The 18,929-nt window shown below is 40.2% G+C and overlaps 1 protein-coding gene and 1 long non-coding RNA gene across 5 annotated transcripts in view; one reads left to right on the top strand and one right to left on the bottom strand.

Moving 5' to 3' along the window:
• Positions 1-8,680: 8,680 nt before the first annotated feature.
• LOC118238626 lies at positions 8,681-13,990 on the bottom strand. The gene is made up of 3 exons (XR_004769445.1): positions 13,863-13,990; positions 10,896-10,973; positions 8,681-9,924 (listed from the first exon to the last, which is right to left on the bottom strand). It is a non-coding gene; the product is annotated as an uncharacterized LOC118238626 (long non-coding RNA).
• A 70-nt stretch (positions 13,991-14,060) lies between these two features.
• The window catches only part of LOC100752674 (zinc finger protein 431), a 30,086-nt gene continuing 25,217 nt past the window's right edge, over positions 14,061-18,929 (top strand). For 2 of the 4 annotated variants that reach the window (XM_035443046.1, XM_035443045.1), the window contains exons 1-2: positions 14,061-14,482; positions 14,689-14,895. In XM_035443046.1, the coding sequence (XP_035298937.1) occupies positions 14,369-14,482; positions 14,689-14,895 (321 nt within the window). In that variant the 5' untranslated portion in view covers positions 14,061-14,368. The remainder of the gene's footprint in view (positions 14,483-14,688; positions 14,896-18,929) is intronic. The other 2 variants (XM_027409613.2, XM_035443044.1) reach the window with 2 other exon arrangements.

Below are 18,929 nucleotides of genomic sequence, written 5' to 3'. Positions count from 1 at the left end.
TAATTATTATGTGTTGAGTTGACTTTCTTTTGTGGTCCACTCTATTTGGCGTTCTATAGGCTTCTTGTACTTTCATTGGCATGTCTTTCTTTAGGTTGGGAAAATGTTCTTCTACGATTTTGTTGAATATGTTTTCCGCACCTTTGAGTTGGGTTTCTTCACCTTCTTCTATACCTACTATCCTTAGGTTTGGTCTTTTCACGGTGTCCCTATTTCTTGGATATTTTGTGTTATGGATTTGTTGGACTTCAGATTTTCTATGCTTGATGAGTTTATTTCCTCTAGTTTATCTTCAGCATCTGAGATTCTGTCTTCCATCTCTTGTATTCTGTTGGTTCCTATTGTTTATGGTTGGGATTGGAAGGAGGTGTTCAGGCTTGGACAACTCTTTTAGATGACTTTAGGGTTTAGTTAAAATAGATAGTATATGACATAAGCAGATTATTGTGTCTTCTTATATTTCACCTTTATGATTGTTAATTTTGGATACTTTACACTGTGAAGTTTTAATCCTCTTTTAGACTAAAAGGGGAATTGTAAGGGAACCTGTAGCCATGCCTGCTTAGGGACTGGCTACAGGTCTGCCTGACCACACCTGCGAGGGTGTGGTCATGGTGATGTAGAGTAAGAGTTCAGTTGGCTGGGTTTCACTTTCAGTTTTCACCGTTTTGGCTTGCTGTACAGACTGCTGCCACGCCGGCTGGCTAGGTTGCTCTGTAAGTAAGGCTTTTCCCTATTAAATACTCTTATATTTCTATCTGACTCTGTATTGGTAATTTCCCACTATAGTAATGTCTTTTTATCTGCCTGGTATGAATGGAAGTGGCACATGACCCAATTTACATTAAGTGAAAGGAAGCTTTCCAAGTAAATTAATATTCTTAAACAATGACAAATATCCATAACCTAGTAAATAACCAAAAACTACATAACCCAACTCTTGGAAATGTAGACATCATGTTCTTAAAGTTACTTCCAGCTGTCTGAGGGCAACTGCAACTTTAGGGGATCCTGAAAATAAAACATTTGGGTTAAGCTGTCAAGCTGTATTATTATTGTCCAGTCTCTCCACAATGGGAAAGTGCAGACTTTACCAAGTCTTGGCTTGGTAAGTTGGTGAGGCTGGATCATATCAGCTAACCCACTTGAAATTGTTCTTAGCATTGCCTGTGAGGCTGGATTATCTCAGTTGTCCAACTTGAAATTGTTCTGAGAAGCTTGCAGTCCAAAATCAATCTTTAGTTGGTATTGTCCAGCTTAATAGTGTTATCATAGTCCTGCTGAAATTGTTGTGGGGCCCCATCCTCCTTTTGGAGTCTTCAAAGGTCACTGTTAGGTGTGGTCATGTCTCACTGTAGAAAACTGGTAGAGACTCAAACTTAAAATCTTGTACAGGAAGGTAAATGAAAGTCTTTCTAGAGATAGTTAGTACTCTATATGAGCATTAGTATCATGAGAAAAACTTTAAAATACATAGATATTAATCTTATAGTGTATTATATGAATGTTATATTTATGTTTTAAGAAAAGCTGTTAAAATCAATATAAAACCAAAGAATTAAGAGATTAATGTCAATACAATAGTCCTTAAATATTTGTTTTTCTTCTGATACATTTTAGGTGACTCTTCTGACATGTGGCAGATTTTTTTTCTTCAACAAACATGCTTGGGTTTAGAGAAGGAGAGAGTCACACTCCAACTCCAAAGCTAGCATTAGTCTTTATTTGGACTAGGGCTACAAAAGAACCATTTGCATTGTCTGTTGAGAAAAGCAGAAAAAAACTGTTGGGAAGATTTACGAAATTTTGTTCTGTTGGAAATATGATATACCAATAGACCAAATTGCTCCTTTCCTTGGGATGCTTCTTGATTATTTGATCCTTTTCTTCAGATGTCTCAATTGCCCATGGTCTCCACATTCCTTAACTGGATACCTTTATTCTCCTAAAAAAAAAACAAAAATAAAATGCTTCCTCTGCCCTAGATTTTGGGAAGCTTCTCCTTCAGCAAGTTATAACTGATCAAATGAAAAATATTTGTTAGTTTTATAGGTTAGTTTAGATTAAATGGCCATGCTGATTGATGAACTATCATCTCTTCTCATTAAGAGGTTCAAATCAAATCTTTATCAATTTTGATGGTATCCATTGCTTTTCTTCATCTGTTGAAACAAAAGCAAAATCTCTTCCCCAGCATAACACATGTCCTAGTTTTCATTTCAAGGTCAAGACTTCTTTAAAGTTTATCGGGTGATTTAATTCTGTAGAGTTTTTCTATTGTCCAATGTCTTTCCACAGCTTTTGTTCCTTTCTCATTAGCATTCAGAAAATTCAAACTCTATCCTTTAGAGTTTGATTTGATCTTTCTATAACTTCCGGCTCTGTAGGATTGTGTGATATACCTGTAATATCCTTTACATTATAATAAGCAAAAAGCTGTTTCATTTTTTTAGAGACTTATGCTGGAGCACTGTCTGTCTTTATTTGTGCAGGTATAACCATGATGGCCATAAATTCAAGCAAATGAGTAATTGCCGAATCAACCTTTTCCAAACTCAAAGCAATTGACTATTGAAAACCTGAATATGTATCAGTGAAGTGTGTACATATTTTAATCTTCCAAATTCTACAAAATGGAACACATCCATCTGCAAGATATATCCTTCCTTTGAGTACCTTCATGAACCACTTTTGGCAACTTTGAGACCCTAGTCTGTGGTGGGCTGGCTATAGTGTCTAAACAAGTGATCCTTGATCCACAAAGGTGATTCAGTATCCTGTGGAAGCATGCAAATATACCATCTTCCTGATGTTATTAGGACATCTGGACCTTTCCATTTACCAGTGAGGAGGTCTTTCCATTTAACTAGAATATGGGAGTGACATTTGTGGAAAAATGTAGATGGAAGACACTCACATTATCATCAGAGATATTCATATGGTTGATTACAAACAAAGAATGATTCAAAACGTGATGGGGAGATGAGTATTTAAGGTTTCCATTTTGCAATTTGGATATCTGAGTTTTCAATGTATGATGAGCTCTCTCCACAGTAGGTTGACCTTTCAGAATATAAGGAAGGCCTGTAGAGTGAGAAATACTAAAGGTTGAGCACAATTTCTTAAAGGCCTTTGAAGTATACACAGACAGGACCATTATCTGTTCTCAAGGCTCTAGGCATCCCCAGCATAGAGAAGCAATAACAAATGGTTTTGTATTACATCCTTAAAAGCCTCTACAGTGAGGGCATTAGCACAAATAACATGAGAATATGTACCCACTCATATGTGAATAAAGGCCAGTCTCCCAAAGTAAGGAACATGAGTAACATCAACTCACAAGGACACAAACCCAAGGGGTTAATTCCCATATAAAGAGTGTCTTGCTGTGGGACAAGCAGGGCAGTGATGTATAGCAGCCCAAGCAATTTCAGAAGAAAGCTGAAACTGAAGTTGAAATGCTGAAACTTTTTTTTATGCTGATGCATTTTGATGGTGGAGGGCATAGCTCTTTTAACATCCCTCTGTGCAGTAGACTATGATTCCTGTTTAAGGAATCAGCTAATAATTCCCTTGACAGATGGGTTTAGGGAGCATATTATGTGCTCAAATAAGTCCAATAAAAGGTTGAGTCCTGGGTTGAATTAAATTTTGTAATTATAAGAGTAAGCTTAAAACATGGATGATTTGAGGGAAGAGGGGATGGTTTTATACAAAGAAACAATCTGACTATATATTTAGAATAAGTGTATAAATGAAAGGTTTTGTCCTTAAGTCTTTCCAAAACAGTAAATACCACCAATAACCTTTTCCATAAAGTTACATTTAGAATTCCTTTTTTCACCTTAACAGTTCTGTAAAAGAAAGAAAACAATCATGTGTAAATGGAAGTTTTCTGTCCCAACTGCCTGCCCCCAAATGAACATATAGAGGCTTATATTAATTCCAAATGCTTGGCTGATAGCTCAGGCTTGTTACTAGCTAACTTTTACACTTAAATTAACCCATATTTCTAATTCTACTTTGTGATGTGGCTCATGGCTTGTTATCTCATTTTCTATACATCCTGCTTGTTCAATGGCTGGCTGGCATCTCTTTTGACTCCCTGATTCTACCCTTCTTCTTCTCATATTGTCTCTGCATCAGGCTGTGTCACCCAATCTCTTCTTGCCCTGATATCAGCCAACCAGTTTTTTATTAGCAATGACCATAATCCACAGCAATCACAGGCAGTTGTGCTCATTATAAATACTCTGAAGATAGAAGAAGTGAGTCATTCAAAATGTTCTTCTAATATTTCTATTATTACTCTCATTAGTAGAATCTGAGTTACCAGGTCAAAGGTAGCATTTCATTAAGTCATTGTCAAGTCAAAATGAGGATCTGCCATTCAAATACTGGTCAGAATTTTCCTACTTTTGCCCCAGATAAGTAACTACTAATGTTAGACCCCCAGAAAACTCAGGTATCCAGGGTTCCAGGCCACAACCGTGGTCACCCCAATCACCAGGCTGATTCGAGAGCTTGATGCAAACTGCATGAGGCTTTATTGTTTTTTAATGAGCTAACCCCATGTTAGCTCAGGTCTTTCACCCACCCGCCATGGCGAGATGGCTCACAAAGACCCCTCGAACCGGCTGCAGAGCAATCTTGTAGGGTAGCGTAAGGGGAGTGTCTACGGGGGTATGCACCAGGCTCAGGATTGGTGTGCCTCCAGGCTTGGAGGGCTTGACCTGTGTTGATTGGCCAATTGGTTGTTATGGCCCATAGGCCCTCCCAGGGTGGTTGCTATGCTCTGTGAGTCATTGCTGTGTGCTTGTCCATAAAGTACACCCAGAGTTGTAAAGCATAGCGCCACCAGCTAACTTCTGTTTGGTTCCTTGTCACGAGGCAGGCACCTAACCTCTAGTGACTAAGGCAAGGTCATAGCGAGCATGTGTTACTGTCATGGCTGCTGAAATGGGGAGCTGGTCCCTTCACTGACTCATGGAAGCTAAGCATGTGCTTTAACACAGCTACACCTCTAGTTCTCATAAAATTTTTGACAATGCACTTGGAAATAGTCTGACTGCTTAAATTATTTTTTTCAAGATTGCTTGTATTTCTAGTGTTAGACCCCCGGAAAACTCAAGTATCTGGGGTCCCAGGCCACGACTACGGTCACCCCAATCACCAGGTGGATTTGAGAGTGTGCTGCAAACTGCACGGGGCTTTATTGTAATTTAACAAGCTAACCCCATGTTAGCTCGGGTCTTTCACCCACCCGCCATTGTGGATGGCTAGCAAAGACAGCTCCTAGGGCCTCCCAAAAGATCTTATAGGACAGCGTAAGGGGAGTGTCTAGGGGTACGCACAGGCTCACAATTGGTGTGCCTCCAGGCTTGGGCTTGCCCTGTGTTGATTGGTCAACTGGTTGTTATGGCCCATAGGCCCTTCCAGAGTGGTTGCTATGCTCTCTACGTCATTGCTGTGCGCTTGTCTGTAAAGCACACCCAGGGTCGTAAAGCATAGCGCCACCCGCTAACTTCTGATTGGTTCCTTGTCACAAGGCAGGCATCTGACTTTCTAGTGACTAACTAACTTCTGATGGGTTCCTTGTCACGAGACAGGCATCTGACTTTCTAGTGACTAACTAACTTCTGATGGGTTCCTTGTCATGAGACAGGCATCTGACTTTCTAGTGACTAACTTCTGATTGGTTCCTTGTCACAAGGCAGGCATCTGACCTCTAAGTGACCAAGGCAAGTTTATGGCAAACACGTGTTCGGCTGTTATGGCTGCCAAAAGGGGAGCTAGTCCCTTCACTAGTACTCCAGAAATCTACTATTTTAGGCTGCAGTGTGGAAAATGGTATCTCTGTCCATACCTTCTGGCAAAATTTTGTATTAAGGCAGATGGTTGTGTGTTATCTACAACTGTCTCTTAGTGCTCATGCCAAGACCTGGCAAGGAACATAAGCTCAATACCGTTTAGAAGACTTGGCCCTCTATGTATATTTGAGAAATGTGTATTGTCTAATTTTAAGACTATTATAAAATTGTAGTCATCAAGGTAGGTAAGTATCAAAACAGAAATAGACATATACACCCAGGAATGCCTAATACTACCTTGGAGACTGGCTTCAAAAATATGACCAACTGAGGGAGCCAGGAAAATTCCATTAGAGGATTTCTTGAGATCCAAACCGGGAGCTTGGGTCTACAATTGTATTGCAGATGCTAGCTAATCTGCTATTGAATGGCATAGCCTCAGTGGAGAATGCCTCCTAGTTTGCATCTTTACAGAACTAAGCATTTGAATAGGCCTGCACCAGGGATGAGGGCTAGGTGTATGAGACAAGTGAGGATAGATATTCCTTAGCAGGTATCTGGCAGAGAGATGGTTGAGAGAGATCTGTTGATAGGATCTAGCAAGATGGAAAAGAAGTGGTCTCAGGGTCAGGGAAGTAAGGTTAGGAAACAACCAGGAAGTTTGCTGAATAAAGAAGAGCCTCCAGTTTTGCAGCATGAAACTGAGAGCTCTCTAAAGATGACAAGATGCCTATGTCTGGTCTTTATCACCATTGGATTACTAGGAATTTCCAAGTCAATGCTCCCCCACTCAGGCCTAACCTCATGGTTTCTGTAGTTTGTGGCTGAGACATTCTGGGATACGACAACCAACTTATTCTCTTTTATTTATTTTTTTGCAACTCATTCTTTTTTACTTAAATATAATACAAATAATGTAAAAGTTACTTGTAGTGAGTATTCCTCTACCCATGACCTTGGGCTATCTGCCCTTATAGGGGTGGTGCTTCTTATCTTAAAAGGAAAGGGCTAGGCAGTCCCTCAGTCTATCTTGGTTGGTGAAGACCAGAAGTCAGGCAGCATAAAGCAGTGTGTTGCCAGTTCTTAGGTCCTTGAAACCCCAATTCTTTGGGTCTGTTCTTCCTTGCACACACACATATATATATATGATTCTCACATAAGTTACTAACAGAACATTCTAGTTTTATAGTTCATTTTTGTTAATATATTCATATTATTTTACAATCTCTAGAACTTCTTCATATTGCAAAACTAACTGGTGGTACACATATACTCACACAGGTTCACATGCATACACCTACATTAAATGAATAAACAAATAAATATTCTGGACCTGAGAGGAAACTCAGTAATTAAAAGTGCTTATTACACTTCCAGAGAACTAGAATTTGACTACCAGCACATATGTGAGGCAGCTCACAAGAACCTGTTAAGTACAGCTCCAGGGAATCCCACACCACCTTCTGGCATTTAGGTGTACCTGCACACACATAGTGTATGCATCCACACTTCATACATATATACATAAATTAAAATGATAAAAATAAATCCATTTAAAAAATTTAAAAATTGAAACTCTTTCTGTAAATAGCAGCTTCCTGTTTTTTCCTCCTCTGCCCTCAGGCCTCAAGCATTCTGCCTTTCTAAAAGTTTCACAAAGAGGAATTTTGTAGTATTTGGGACTTTTAAACTGACATATTTTGTGTATTTTAATACCTCTAAGGATTACCAAGGTTGAAGTAGGTGTCACAGTTTTCTTCGTAAAGCAAAAGAATAGTCTATAATATGTGCAAAATAAAATGCATATTATTTTATTTATGAACTTTTTTCATTCATGGACACTTGATTTGCTCTCCCTCCCCTGGGCTACTGTGAATAATTCTGCTATTGTTAGACCCCCGAAAACTCAAGTATCCGGGGTCCCAGGCCACGTTCACGGTCACCCCAATCACCAGGCTGATTCGAGAGCTTGCTGCAAACTGCATGAGGCTTTATTGTAATTTAACGAGCTAACCCCATGTTAGCTCGGGTCTTTCACCCACCCGCCATGGCGGACAGCTAGAAAAGACGGCTCCTAGGGGCTCCCAAAAGATCTTATAGGGCAGCGTAAGGGGAGTGTCTAGGGGTACACACAGGCTTACACACAGGCTCACAATTGGTGTGCTTCCAGGCTTGGAGGGCTTGCCCTGTGTTGATTGGTCAACTGGTTGTTATGGCCCATAGGCCCTCCCAGGGTGGTTGCTATGCTCTCTACATCATTGCTGTGCGCTTGTCTGTAAAGCACACCCAGGGTCGTAAAGCATAGCGCCACCAGCTAACTTCCGATTGGCTCCTTGTCACGAGACAGGCATCTGACTTTCTAGTGACTAAGGTTTCTTGTCACGAGACAGGCATCTGACCTCTAAGTGACCAAGGCAGGTTTATGGCAAGAACGTGTTCGGCTGTTATGGCTTCCAAAAGGGAAGCTGGTTCCTTCATTCCCCCATTTTCTTTTTTGGAAATTCCAATCATGGAATTGCTGTCTCTCTAGCATCCCCACCAGGGAGTGATAGATATTGGCATCCCCATGCAAGGGAGTTCCTTTTGACTTAGCATTTTTAACCAGGGAAAATGGACGCCGAAATTCTTTTCCAAACTGCTTCCTGCTGACTTTGGGACGAAGTTAGGGACCCCAGAAGGTTGAAATGCTAGTCAAAAGCAAAAAGGAATTTAGGCAATGGAGAATCCATCAGGAGCTTCTGGTTAGCAGACACTGTTGCAGAGACAGGGGGTGTCCATATCAGCTGGACTGGTTCACATCCACAGCAAGTCTAGGGCTCGCAGTCTACTTAGAACAGCCTGTAGTCAGCAACTGATACTCAGATTTCTGCCAGAAGCAGAAACCTGTTTAAGACATGTTTAAACTAGGAACAGAGGTTAAAACTTATTTACTGAAGCCCACAGTGCAGAAGATGAGTTTACATATCTCTTCAGTTGTCTTCTTTCAATTATTTTTGGTATAGATACAAAAGTACAATTGGTAGCTCTCAGGATTATTCAATTTTCAGTTTTTAAAGGAATCTGATTTTTTCAATGTTTACGTGATTTTACCTTTCCAATCATAATGCAAGATCCTTATAGATTTACCACATTCTTACCAAAATTCTTTAAGATGTTTATAACAGTAGTCATTCTGATGGAAATTTGTGATGGCAGATGAGTTTCTTTTTGAGATATGGTATCCTTACATAGCCCAGTGGAGCCTCAGAATCCTGAATCTATTATCTCTAAGTCCTGACATTATGGTCGTGTACCATTAAACACAACTGGAAATTGATTTTTGATAAAGGCATGAAAGTAATTCACAGAAGAAATGACAATTTTGCCAAAAATACTGTTGAGGCATTAGAGACCCTGCAACAACATCAAATGAACCTCAGTGTCTGGCCCTGTGGCTGAAGGCTGGGCAGCATGTCCTGGTCTCTGCTGGCTGGATCTGTCTTTGCAGCAGTGCAGGTAGTATGAGGTACAGCTTGTTCCACCACCACAACGTTTCTAGTTCACAGGACTTAGATTGGTGCCTGGGATTACAAGCATGCACCACCATACCTAGCCATCCAGATTTCAGTTTTTATTCCATGCTTCAGTTAACTCTTCACACTCATGCTCATGCATTCAAGTGGCCCTGGTTAAGGCAGGTGGATTACAAAACAAAAACAAAAAGACATAAAAATGGAATGAGGATTTGGTAGGGGAATGGAGCAGGTGGTAAAAAGAAGGTAAGAGAGGGTGGTGAGATGAGTATTCCAGAATGCATTTTATATGTGTATAGAATTGTCAACAAATACTACTAAATAAAACCCATAATGAGGTACCACTTAATACTCACAAGGATAATGACAAAATAACTATAATAATTTTTAATTTAAAAACTTTTATGTGTACATTTTGGGTTTTTTTTTGTTTATTTTGCCTGCATGTACATCTGTGCACCATCTATATGCCAGGTATTTGAAAGTCACCAGAAATTTGAGTTACAGGCCATTGTGAGACATAGTGCAAGTTCTAGGAATTAAACCAGGATCCTCTTGAAGAGCAGCTAGTGCTCTTAATTGATGAGCCATCACTTCAGTCCCTATAAAAATTTTATAGATTTATTTTTTGTGGTAATGAAGGGTGAATCCAATGTTGCAGAAGTTTCTGTCCTGACAGCAGTTCCCAAATAAACACACAAAGGCTTAATATTTAATGTAAATGCTTGCCCAATAGCTCAGGCTTGTTACTATCTAACTGTTACATTTATATTAACCCATATTACTTACCTCTGATTTGTCACATGTCTAGGACACTTTTCTCAGTGTGACATGTGTTAGGATGGACACCAGGATGACCCCACTCCTTGACAACAGGAGGGGTAAGCACAGGGACTGCTATGCCATCACCATGTCACCCATCATGTATTATGGGCCTGTGTGAGGACTCTTCATATGTGTGGAACCTCAGTGCACATGCACAGTCTTCACTTTAAAAATTCTAATCCCCCCCGTCTCTTCTTGGGTTGGCTGACAATCCACTCCCATCCCCCCCCCTTTTCAATAAAAACTCCATCTAGATTGTTGATCCAATGTTTTGTATTTCTTCACCAATAGCTGCAGCAGAAGTCTAACACCATGTCCATCTTGCTTCTCTCTGCATCTCTCACTAGTCCAGACTCTACCCTCCTTCTTCCTAAAGGCCTTCTAGTCTGGCTCTCCCACCCAATGTTTTCCAGTCCAGCTATAGGACAGTCAGTTCTTTCTTAACCAATGAGAGTAATACATATTCACAATGTATGGAAGGATTATTTTACAGCAATCAGGTCCACAGGATTCTAGGTAAGTCCTCTACTGTGTATGTTACTTTGAGTTTGGACAGTGAAAATGTCCTGAGATCCTCTCTAAGCTGTGATTGACTACTTCCTGTCTCTCTATCTGTCCTCAGTCCTCTAAAACGTCTGTGGTTAATTTTGGTCAGCTAGTGACTAGCTCTGCCCACCTATTTAAATCCAGCTTTATTGTCAGAATACAATCAAAATATCCTACAACTGTTGGCTGTTTTGGCACATACCTGTACACAAAGTAATTGGATGGATGAAGCAAGAGGATTTCCATGAGTTTCAGGGCAACATGTGATATATAGTGAATTCTATTTCAAAAAGAAAAAAAGGAGGAAAAAAAGCACAGTGCTAAGATTAATTACAAATTTAGGAATAAAATAAAGATGTCATTTCATTAGTGTCATGTTAGAAGATAATTTTCTAACAAGCTATCTAAATATCTTTAGAAAACTTTTATAACAATTTATCTTTACCAATATATTATTCATTAGGCCTTGGTATTTAGCATCCATGAATATTTTGAAGTTAGTCAGAATTGATGTGTTAATTGATTGTCTTTTCTGTGGTAAAATCTTAGGTGGTAAATTCTACAGTTTAGTCAACTAGGACTGCATCTAATATGGCAGTCATTTCTTAGATTTCAAATCTTGGGCTGGAGATGTAGCTTAGTGGTAGAGCACCTACCTAACATGCAGGTACCTATGTGTTGAAATTACATCATCACAGATTGAATTCAATTCAATTATGCAATATGCTTTTCTATCATGTTTGTATTAACTTTAACAATCTTAGCTTTCAAACTTCTTTCTCTCCAAATTTTAAACCAGCTTAATGGGTTCTTTTGTTTTTTGTTTTGTTCATTATTTTTGTTTGTGTTGAGACTAGGTCTCACTATCTAGTTCTGGATGTCGGAACTCACTATGTAGATCAGGCTATTTTCAATTCCACAGATATATGTCTGCATCTGCAGTGCTAGGACTATAGGCATGAGCCACTACACCTGGCCTGGATTCCTTTATTAATGAGATAAATTTAGTGTAGGAATATGCTCAGTCTTTTTATGTGCATTTTTCTACCAAGATGTAATTATATTAACGTTAATGAAAAATCTTATAAAAAGTACACGGAATATGCAAGCATAGGGAAGGTGATACTGAGTGCTATTGTTCAAAGATCTGGTAGGAAGGTACATGAGTCAAGTACATGTAACAGGAGTTGTAGCCAGGGTATAGAGGAAGAGAGAAGGAGGATTTAAAGTGAAAAAGCATCATAGGGCAAGGAAACAAAATGGCATAGTTACAGAGAGTGTCAAATGAGGCTGAGAATCTGGAAGAAGTCAGATTCTAAGCTGCACAGGTCATAATGATGAGCATCCCTATTTTGCATGAAAGCATAGATGTGACACAATAAGATACCTTTGTTTTAGGAAGACCTAGTTTGTCTGGAGAGTGCATGCTTATGTGGAAGTGAATGTAAAGATAAAGACACTACATAGGTAAGTAATAATGCCATGAATTAAGACAATGCTGTAGTGAAGATTAGGCACAGAATGATTTGTAATAAATAGGGCACTGTGGTTGCTTGTATATAGTATCATGGGGAAAATGGGATAGGAGGTGAATGAGGTGTATGCAAGATTTGATGAGTAATCATGAGGGGTGGCTAAGGAGGGGTTGACCTACATTAGCACCCATTCCTGCTTTGGGCATAGAGATAGTATCTCTCCTATTGTAAATAATGCAGGGACAACAATTAGCAGCTGCATCTATTTCCAAGATAATAAACTAGGACTATAGCAAGAATTTCCTAGCTCTTTACACAGTTTGCACAATTGGAATATTAACTCTTTGTTTACCTGGGCAATTCAAACTTCTGTCTTTCCTTTCTTTAACATAGGGTCTCAGTATGTGGCCCTGGCTTTCCTGGAACAACCTAAATTTACCAGGATAGCCTTCCTTGACCTGCCTCTGCCTCCAGAGTACTGGAATAAAAGCCATGTATCACCAAGCACAACCTATCTTCTCTTTGTTTGTTTGTTTGTTTTTCGAGACAGGGTTTCTCTGTATTGCTTTGGAGGTTGTCCTGGAACTTGCAATGTAAACCAGGCAGGCCTCAAACTCAGAGATCCACCTGCCTCTGCTTCCCAATTGCTGGGATTAAAGGTGTGTGCCACCGATGCCCAGCTAAACTATCTTCTCTTATGAAATGCTAATTCACTCACTCTAGGAATCTCCCCAGCCCTTTTATGCTGTAACTGTAAATAAGTATATTTCTATAGCTTCACACCCATCCTTAAAAAATAAATGTAATCATTGCTTTCCATACCATGTCCTACACATTCTGGAAGATATTAATCAGTGTGGCTTAGGGCTGGTATCATGAACCCCACCTTAGGGAGAGACAGCTGCTGATTTGGCTCTGATTTGTGCCCAAATACATCTCGATTTAATGTGGCCACAATTTGGATGGGTGGTCTTTCTCCTCACATCCGTGAGATTTAAAATATAATTTAAAAAACTGTCATGTGCCCACACAATAATATAATTTACAAAAAATGTGCCTGAGTTCTTTAACATATCATCTCCAGTTATATTTAAGAGTTGAGAACAATGTCCTGTGTGGTGGCTGAAACCTACACCCAGCAAATGGGGAGAATGAGGCAGGGTCATCATCATATATTTAAGAACTGCCTGGCCTGTATATGGGGAATATCTAGGGTTTTTTGTTTGTTTAATTGCTCTCTCTCTCTCTCTCTGGGGAATATCTAGGGTTTTTGGTTTGTTTAATTGCTCTCTCTCTCTCTCTCTCTCTCTCTCACTCTCTCTCTCTCTCTCTCTCTCTCTCTCTCTCTCTTCTCTCTCTCTCTCTCTCTCTCTCTGTGTGTGTGTGTGTGTGTGTGTGTGTGTGTGTGTGTCTTGTGTGGGTTTACCGATGGCTGAACCCATAGCCTAGAGAACCTGCAAATGCTCTACCACTGAGCAATATACACTGTGGAATTTTCTCTTAATCAGCACAAGGTTGGAGGCTTTTGAAATCCTCCTTTTGCATATCACTTTCCCATTTCAGGATTCGAGATCCAGGGTTTGTGTATCCGGTTGTGCAGTTTTATAGTTATTATCGATTATCATTTCATGCTGGAGGGAAACAACTCACTTCCTAAGGTGCCTGAGGACCCAAGCAAGATCCCTAAAACCCACACAATAAGGAAGGCGTGCACTTGGAATCCTAGTCCTGGATAGAAGGAAACAGGCGATCTCTCACGTTCACTGTCCACTCTAGCCAAATCAGGAGGCCTTGGGTCTTTTCAGTCTCGGGAAAAGCAACAGGCCTGCAGTCCCTAAGAGATGACGTATTTTCGATGCGCTACGCAGACGGGGCGGAGCTTGGTTGCGCTACTTGGGAGGGGTGGGCGTTCTAGGCGGGAGCCGCCTTAGCTTAGTGCTTTGGGGGGTCGCAGTCCCCAGACTGATCCGGAGCTGCCGGTGTCGGGGATCTGTGTTCACGGACCACGATCGCATAGTTACGGGTCCTGTTCGCTTCCTGCACGGCTGCAGGCTCGGCGTGGCCACTGGCGCCGCCGCCTGAGTGTCAGGCCGCCGCGGACCGCTGAGCCCATGAAGACGCGGGCGCCGCCGCAGCCGCCGCCGTTGCGGCGTCACCATTGTCTTGGAGCGACCCCAACCTGCTCGGACATGACAGCGGCATGAGCACGGACAGGGAGTCTCCGGAGGAGCCGGGGTGGAAGGCGGTGGCCTCATCCAAGGCGTCAGCCATGCCTGAGAAGCGCGGAGGCGCTCAGGCCGCCAGCGGCAGCTGGGTAAGTTTTGCCTGGGCTCGGGCGGGGGCTCAGGAATTTCGGCCTTTTCGAGGAGAACCCAGGTTCATTGAAAAGCTAGCTCTCCTAGTAACTTCCCTAGAAGCTCTGGGAGAGTTTGGTATTGATTCAAAAGCCACCAGACATGGGACAGGAAACGTAAGTAATTTTAATATCTCAAGAGCTCTCCGTTCTGTGTCACTTGACAGAATCTTCTGGGCGCAGATTTTGTCCCAAGCAATTTGGACAAATGGATCGGGAGGTCTTTAGAAACATTATTTGGCTCAGTCTCCCCAGTAGCCTACAGGGATGCTGGAGGTAGACGTGGGAGGCGCCTTTCTCAACCTTCCTCTTCTGAGCTGCAGAACAGAGTGTGGTCTACTGAGAGTAAGCTGATGGTATCTGCAACTGAAGGAGTAAGTTCAGCCTAATCTCCTCTAGGGATACTTATGTGGAGATGACTTTGACAGCAACATGGGAAAGCTTATTTTCGTTTGCATGGATTCACAGGACAGGCCTAGATCAGTGTCATCTTGACTTTCTATGGTGGGAAAATAAACAGAGAAATGTCATTTCTTTAGTCCTAAGTATAAAAAGAGATTTGGGGGAAAGGATATATTTAGGGCCTAAAACATAAAAATGAGTTGCAGCGAACTGAGTTCAAACTCTCACTACCATAGGAAAGTTTGTGCAATGAGAAATAGGAATTTCAAGAACGATATATGCAATCAATTTTGTCAATTTTTAATGTTTAAGCTTGCACATTTAATTTCTGTGAAAGAATACTAAGTGGTGACAAGTAAATATTTGGTTTATGTGAATTCACCTTTGGTAGAGTTGGGAGGGTGAAGAATTAGGAGCAATATGAGGAATGAAATTTTAGGGCATTATTGAAACATGGAAAAATATGGAGGTAAAGGACAGCTGTTTATTACTTAGTAAGGGTTTACAAGTCTGCAAGGTACAGGTCTTAGAGTTTCGTTTTGTCTGCAGTCTTGTGATTCATTTCGTTGATGTGTTAGACCTAGACTAGAGCTGGTTTCTAGGCTAATTCTACAGAGTGTTGCCACTCAGTGCCTAGTGTGTAAATAAGAGTGTATTTAAGAAGAATGGAGGGATCTTGTTTTTTTTTTTCACATCTAAGGCCTTTCTAATGTGGAAAGCTTACCCGGTAGAGTGAGCTGTATAAAATTGGTATTTCTCATTAAGTATGTAATACATCTTCCTACCCTTTAAATGAAACTAAATCACCAGTTCCCCTTTTTGTTCTCCACCAGTGGATTGACAGTAATTACTAACTAGTGGCCAAGCCAGTAGCCTAAGAATCGTCTTCAGCTTCCCAGATTTACAACTTTGCAACTATGTCTACAAAGTTTAGCTTCTTGTTCTCTCCTTTGTGTCTCTAGGATTCAGTTCCTTAGCTGTTGGGCCTAAGGCTCCTGTGCCAGGCCCAATGTAACCTCCTGTGCCTGTTTAGAGTTTGGTGACCTGTCTCTGGCCTGTAACCTCCTCGTGGGGTGACTCAGCAAGGCCTGATGTAAGACTGCCCCCTGTCTAGCTACCTGCCAGCTTGGTGGAATGTTATTGGCCCCTGCTCACATCACCTTACCTCATCCTAAGGTCTCAGCCCTATATAAGTTCCTTCTTGTTTGAATAAAGCTAGATCTTGCTTTGGCAAGTCTCCAGACTCAGTGTATATTTTCTGCCTGGTAACTAGTAGCAGGGAGTTTTTGAGTCCTCCACTCACCATCCTGGTCAGCCACAGAAAGGACCTGCCCTTCCACTGCTCTACCTGCAGGAGGACCCAGCCCTCAGCACTTTTTGCCCCTGTTGCTTGAGACTTAAGTGTGCCCTCCTCCATATTGCTGGTTAGTGAGAATTTATCATGACCCAGTATGTTTCAGCCTTAATCCATGAGGTTCTTCCGAGTGAGGGTTTGTGGACCTGGAAGCTCCTAGCAACCCAGTGGTGATAAAGACCAAACACAGGCATCTTGTCATCTTTAGAGAGCTCTCAATTCGATGTTGTCGAACTAGAGTAATTTCTTTATTAGCCATCTTTTCTGGTGTTTCTTAACTGTTCTGTCATGACCACGAGGGAACCATTTCTGTCCTTGTTCTCTCTGCTCTGGTCCTTCATCCCTAACCTCTGTCTTCCCTGGTCACTCACACACCTTGCACCTCCCCCCAGTTCTGGGCCTATTCAGGTGCTTAGGCTAACAGAGATGCAAATAGGAGGCATATTACCCTGAGGCCATGGTAAACAATAGTAGCCCTACAGGCAATTAACAATACAATAGTGGGCAGGAGCTTTCTGGTGCCCCTGTTTGCTGAAGCTGGAGGCTGGGCCCCAAAATATTTCATAACAGAATTGTTTGGTCCCCCACAAGAATTAGCATGTTAATATGATTGGTAGTGATATTTCCCAGTCCTGTCTCCATTTGATATTCTGTAGCCCTTTGGAATACAGAATAGGAAGGAAACTTCCAAGGGGAAGAATCTTATAGGTGACCATGGTTGGAATTCCAGTTTCCATCTTTATTGCCCATGTTACTTTGGTTGAATTACATAACTTGTAGTGTGTACCTAATAGTGTGTACCTCATAGGTTGTGAGAGTTACTGTGACCTAGTACCTGATGAGGCCAGAATAAATTTTCAGGGATATTCTTGGTATTTCTTATGTGTAATTTTTTTTTAAGTTTATAGTGCATTGGTATGTGTATGGTTATGTGTGTGCACATGAGTGCCAGCCAGGATCTTTTGTAGGATATTTACTCTGTTCCCTCTTAATCTTTCTTTGGATCCTAATGCTTATCCTATTTTGAGCAAAGGTAAATTCTTCCTGATCTCTCCTCATCTCTGGGTAAAGTCTATTGATTGATGAGAATACTGCTTCTTCTTGCTTTTTGTTTTCCTATAGCAAATGAGATGACTAGCATATGCAGTGCATGAGTAATTTTCTTTTTCTTTTACTCCTGTATGCTCATACTTTTGGATTCTTTGGTATTACTACTAATCATAGGAAAGACTGCCTGGGCACAGAACTCTTATTCCACCAGCATCTTTTTTCTCTCATTTGGCCGAAAGATATGTGAACTTGGAAAACATTGTCAATAAGACATCTGAGAAATAGATGAGATCCTTTTTCTAAAAGAGAGGTCAGTTAAGCTCACATTTTATTATTCTTTCTATCCTCTTCTTGCTATGAAGTCACACACAATTTGAGGTGCTTTATCAAGCTATTTTAATTATTGAATGTAGACTTTTATATACTTTCATAGCCAAGTAGAGGAAGTTGTTTTGCAATCATTTAATATTTTTATTTTATTTATTTTATGTGTGTGAGTGTTTTGCTTGCATACATGCATGTATGTAAGTGTTTATGCACCACATGAGGGCCTGGTGCTTGCAGAGGTAGAGGAAGGCATTGGATCCCTTGGAGCTGGACGCATAGATAGTTGTGCATCATCAGATCAGGGTATTCTGGAAGAGCATCAGTGCTCTTCACAGCTCAAGCCATCTCTCCAGTTTGTTTTGCAGTCATTTATTGTGGGGCATCTGATGACAAGTAATGATTTATTCGAGAGAAAGTATACTGTTGAGTGTAATATTTCAAGATGTTCATAGAATGGACTTCAGAAGCCAATATTGGATTTCAGTAAAGAGCACTGTTGAGGAGATTCAGAAAATCAGTAATATTCTGGTGACAATTGTTGTTTCTTAAGGTGGCTCAGTAGGAAAGCGTGTTTGCTGCCCAAGCATGCAGACCTGAATTTGTGTTCTTCAGCCTAGGCATTGACAATAATAAAGTCAATATATAAATCAACTCTGCATAATGGAATATCATATTCAGCCAATATTTAATACTTTAAGTATAAGTAAAGCATATAGTAAAATTATATATATATATATATATATATATATACATATGTATGATGTACAAATTATATATTTCTACAAATTATATATTTGTACATCAAAGGTTGGTTTTACAATAAAATTATTTATGATTTATTGTCAGTAATATTTGATTTTACTCTTTTCTTTTTTTTACACTTGTGTAACAGTTCATCATGCCAAGAGGTGTCTATATATCATCTCTGGATTTAGTAATAGTTAATGCAATATGAATTCTATATAAATAGTTGCTATATCTCATTATTTAGAGAATAATGATTAAAGGTTTTTGAATTTCTGATATTTTCTAAACATTTTCAATTCATATTTAGTTGAGTCTACAAATGCATATGGAACTTACCAAGTTATGGAAGGTTGGCTATATATTAAATACAATATTAGCTATAGGCAACTAGCTTAGAATAGATTTATATAACTTTATATTCCTATAGTTTAATTTTTTTATTTTATATTACAAAACTGGCAATCAAACAAAATTCAGATTTCTGGGGACAGGTTTTTTTTTTCCTTTCCTTAAATTAATATAGGCTAC

This window comes from Cricetulus griseus, chromosome 3 (assembly GCF_003668045.3).
Source record: "Cricetulus griseus strain 17A/GY chromosome 3, alternate assembly CriGri-PICRH-1.0, whole genome shotgun sequence".
Taxonomy (NCBI): Eukaryota; Metazoa; Chordata; class Mammalia; order Rodentia; family Cricetidae; genus Cricetulus; species Cricetulus griseus.
Note: the sequence above shows the minus strand (reverse complement) of the source record. Positions and strands in the feature narration are given on the sequence as shown.